Source organism: Cannabis sativa, chromosome 4 (genome assembly GCF_029168945.1).
Source record: "Cannabis sativa cultivar Pink pepper isolate KNU-18-1 chromosome 4, ASM2916894v1, whole genome shotgun sequence".
NCBI classification, from domain to species: domain Eukaryota; kingdom Viridiplantae; phylum Streptophyta; class Magnoliopsida; order Rosales; family Cannabaceae; genus Cannabis; species Cannabis sativa.
This window is the reverse complement of record NC_083604.1, coordinates 72280476-72284851: the sequence shown is the minus strand read 5'-3', so window position 1 is coordinate 72284851 and position 4376 is coordinate 72280476. Positions and strand designations below refer to the sequence as shown.

The following is a 4376-nucleotide window of genomic DNA, read 5'->3' as shown; positions in this document are numbered from 1 at the left end:
TGATTATAAAATATTACAAAAAAAACACATATTCATTGAGCTTTTGATTTTAAAACCCAATTTAGTCAAAGATTTTTCCTTACAAACATAATGTCAAATTTTAATTATGAGCAAAAATTATCTTCTGTTAATAAATTGATGATTAAATGTAAATTTATTGGATCAAACAAGCCCTTACTAAAATATTACTTGCTCTTAAAACAAATAAATAAATGAATTTCCCATTTTATTTAATGGATGAAAAAAATAGTAGAAAGGTACTTTTGATGGAGGAGAAGAAAAGAAAGAACTGTTTGACCTAACTTATAATGCGTTTGCCAAAAAAACAAGTAAATAAAAAAATGAAATAAGAAAAGAAAATTATTTATTTTTTATTTAATAAAATAAAATAGTATTATTATTTCTTCCTCTTTCTATCTACTTTCTCTCTCTTTGGTTATATGTGGAGCCCATATGCATTGCTGGCTTTCAGCCATCGCTATGTTGGTTTTCTTTTATATGAATTTGTCTCCTATAAATAATAATAATAATAATATAATTAATTAATTACATAATTACAAAATAAATAAATAAATAAAAAATAAGAGTCTTTTAGTTCGTTCAATCACACTGATTGAGAGCTCCATATTCAATTATCTCTCTTTTTATCTTCTTCTTCTTCTTCTTCTTAGTTTTTTCTATCTCTGTAACCAACCCAGAAGAGAAAAAAACAAAGATAAGAGAAGAAGGGTGTGACTCATATCCCCAAACCCTATTGCCAACACTTTGGTTTGATTTGATTTGATTTGATCGATCTATAGATCTAAAGCTTTCAAAACACATGTATCGTTTTGTTTCTTTTAGATCTCCATCATTATCGTCTGCTCTGATTCACTGAACTGATCACACAATCTTAATTCTATTTATTGTTGTAAGTTTTATCTTTTTTTTTTATCTTAACCCTTTTTGTCCTTTTTTGTTTCCTTTTCAAAAATCAATTTTTTATTTGTTTATTTTGTTTGATTTGTTCTTTTGTTGACTTTCAATTGTTGTTAATCTTTAACTTGTTATTGAGTTCTTTTTAGTCTGATGAATAATCTATAGCTATAGTTGTATAGTAGAGGAGAATGTATAGGTTTAAGTTTTAGTATCAATGCTATTTTTGCTATCTATTCATCTCTCAGTCATTTCCTAATAGTTTTTTTCAAAGTTTTTGAGCAGAAATGGATTTGGATTTTTGATATTACGCCTTATTTAACCACTTTGTTGTGTGGTATCAGCTGAAATCTTGATGAGTGTTTTTTTGTTTGGTTATGGAAAATGATCAAATTTTATTGCTTGGGGTTCATTTATTTGATATTGATTTTGCTTTTTTATGGTGTATAATTTGGTATGTGCAGAGGAGGTAGGCTTGTGTAGTTTGGTTTCTCATTGGATTGTTTGAATACATCCATTTTTGGATGTGGAGGTGTAAGAGGCTTGCTGGGGTGAAATGAGGGATGTTATCAAGGTTGATGAACATTCTGAGGGCCTGCTGGCTGCCGTCCTCGGACCGGTATGTTCACACAGGTTCGGATGCAGCCGGCCGGCAAGATGGTTTATTGTGGTACAAAGACACAGGACAACACATGAATGGTGAATTCTCAATGGCTGTTGTCCAAGCCAACAATTTGCTTGAGGACCAGAGTCAGATTGAATCCGGTCCTTTGAGCACACTTGACTCTGGCCCTTATGGCACCTTCGTTGGAATTTATGATGGCCATGGGGGTCCAGAGACCTCACGTTACATCAATGAGCACCTTTTCCAGCATCTCAAAAGTAAGTTTTTTTAATCATAATAAATTTGTTTTAGTTACTTTTTTGTTGCTTTCTGGGGTTGTTGTTGTTGTTATTGTAAACTAAACATCTAAAATTTGCTATGTGTTCTTATAGTTGAGGATTAAGTCATGGTAGTTGGTAATGTTAGTTAATATTTGATTTTGCTAACAGGGTTTACTTCAGAACAACAGTCCATGTCTACTGATGTGATTCGAAAAGCTTATCAAGCCACTGAAGAGGGGTTTATGGCCGTAGTTACAAAGCAATGGCATATGAAGCCGCAACTCGCAGCCGTTGGATCTTGCTGCCTTGTTGGTATTGTATGTGGAGGCACCCTTTATATTGCTAATCTTGGAGACTCCCGTGCTGTGTTGGGGAAACTTGTCAACGCAACTGGGGAGGTCCTGGCCATCCAGCTATCTTCTGAACACAATGTTGCTCTAGAATCTGTGAGACAGGAGATGCATTCTACTCACCCTGATGATTCACATATCGTTGTTTTAAAGCATAATGTATGGCGTGTTAAGGGCTTAATACAGGTAAGAAGTGAAGTGAAGGGTCTATTTAAAATGATTTTCATTTGGTTATCTTCTGGGTTTCCTCTTTGGAAAACTCATTACTAGTTTTTATGTTTTGCCAACGCTTTGGTACTAGTAAGAATATAATGATGGCTTTATACTATGTAATCTAATCTATTTGTTAAAATAACTATTCTGGCCCTATTATTATTCACAGTTAGAAAAAGAGAATATAAAGATCATGAACTGATGATTTGTTGATAAGGAATAGTAGTAACATGCTATTGAAATGATAGAGAAAAGAGTATTTAGCCTTTTTGTATTGTTTAATGTATCAATTAAAATATTTGAAGTCCATTTCTACTAATTGTGCATGAAACTATTGTGTTGTTTTTTCTTAGTGCATCCTAGTATGCTTTTTTTTTCTTCTTTTCTTTCTTTCCCTGATATCATATATCCATTGTCATTCTGAATTTGAACTTTGTTTTCTCTACAGATTTCTAGATCTATTGGTGATGTATATCTAAAAAAGGCTGAATTCAATAGGGAGCCTTTATATACCAAATTTCGCATCAGGGAACCTTTTAAAAGGCCAATTTTGAGCTCTGAGCCATCAATTTCTGTGCATGAACTTCAACCTGATGACCAATTTGTCATATTTGCCTCTGATGGACTGTGGGAGCACCTTACCAATCAGGGAGCAGTTGATATAGTTCAAAATCACCCACGCAGTGTAAGATAATCCTCTTTCTACAAAAATCATTTCATTCAGTTAGTAGTCTGCACCATTTTATTGCTCAAGCTGATAAATTACTTGTAAGAATTATGGGGAAGCTCCTTGTGTTTTTTTTTAATAACTGGTGCATGTCATTCAACTTTTGTGTCAATGATAAAGAGTTTTTTTTGTTTATTGAAACCTATGGTTCTTGGATTCATAGCTATTTATTTAGTTGGTTTATTTGATTTATTACATGGGATGCAGATGTATTAAAATTATACCTAATGAATCACATCAAATGCCATGCCAAAACCGCTTCCTTTAAAAGAAAACAAAATTTCAGCTGGCTTTGTTGTTTTTACAGGGAAGTGCTCGAAGGCTTGTGAAAGCTGCCTTGCAAGAAGCAGCCAAGAAAAGGGAAATGAGGTACTCAGATTTGAAGAAAATAGACCGCGGTGTTCGCCGACATTTCCATGATGACATCACGGTAATAGTCTTGTTTCTAGACTCGAATCTTGTGAGTAGAGCCAGTTCAGTTAGGGGTCCAACTATGTCTTTGAAAGGGACTGGTGTTAACATACCTACTAAGACTCTGCCCCCTTGCACAATGGAGTTCAATACTACATGATGAATGATGAACCAAAACCCCGTGCGCATGACTGTCACTTAGTGTTACCTTTCTCTGAAGTCGAAAACCCCACGATCGATCAGCTCTGTAAATCTAAGAGAGATGAGAGAAGGTGCAGTCAATTAATTTTTTTCTTTTTTACTGTACTATGTAACATTTAACTTGGGACTTGTATTTTATTTAGTTTCTGAGAACTGGAGCAGAAGTAAAAGGAAAGAATCATGGAAAGTTGCTCTTCAAAATTTGATGCTGTGAAGATTCTTTCATCAAGACTATCTCCTCTACGGATTTTTACCCTTTTTCCTTTTTTTTTTCCAGAGTTCTTGCCTTATGTAAATCTTATGTGAAATGTCATTTCTGAAAATTCAGAACTCTGTGTTGCTGCTGTTTTTTTTTCTTTCTTTCCCTGAAGATGACTCCTCTTGGGGCTACCACTTGAAGAAGGGTTACCCTTTGCTTTCTAATGCATGAGGCTGTTGAAATATTCTGAGAATAGTGCCTTTTCTAAAGCACTGGATAATGATTCTCTTTGTTTTGTTTTGTTCTTAACAAATTTAAAACTTTTGGGGTATTTTTATATTAGAGGGAGGAACTGTAAAGATTTCATGGGGTCTACCTTTAACCTTAGCCTACATTATGGTTAGAGATCCAAGAGCATTAATCATATTATCTTTTTCCCTTTTTCTTTTATGGGTTAAAACCAAAGAATCTGATT

The 4376-nt window shown here is 33.8% G+C and overlaps 1 protein-coding gene across 2 annotated transcripts; it reads left to right on the top strand.

The window, feature by feature from the left end:
• Positions 1 to 537: 537 nt before the first annotated feature.
• On the top strand, positions 538 to 4145 carry LOC115712666 (probable protein phosphatase 2C 46). 2 transcript variants are annotated; one of them, XR_004010907.2, is made up of 6 exons: positions 538 to 910; positions 1380 to 1797; positions 1969 to 2336; positions 2812 to 3048; positions 3398 to 3773; positions 3846 to 4145. XR_004010907.2 is itself a non-coding variant. In XM_030640986.2 (5 exons), the coding sequence occupies exons 2-5, from the start codon at positions 1479 to 1481 to the stop codon at positions 3659 to 3661; spliced, it is 1188 nt and encodes a 395-aa protein (XP_030496846.1). In that variant the 5' UTR covers positions 546 to 910; positions 1380 to 1478; the 3' UTR covers positions 3662 to 4145. The 2 variants fall into 2 exon arrangements, 1 of the variants encoding a protein (XP_030496846.1); XM_030640986.2 differs by having other exon boundaries at positions 546 to 910; positions 3398 to 4145.
• Positions 4146 to 4376: the final 231 nt, after the last annotated feature.

Coding starts and splice junctions, on each gene's coding strand:
- LOC115712666 (XM_030640986.2), top strand. CDS start 1,479: ATGTTATCAAGGTTGATGAACATTCTGAGGGCCTGCTGGCTGCCGTCC. Junction 2,337..2,811: donor GTGTTAAGGGCTTAATACAG/GTAAGAAGTGAA, acceptor TTTTCTCTACAG/ATTTCTAGATCTATTGGTGA. Junction 3,049..3,397: donor TTCAAAATCACCCACGCAGT/GTAAGATAATCC, acceptor TTGTTTTTACAG/GGAAGTGCTCGAAGGCTTGT.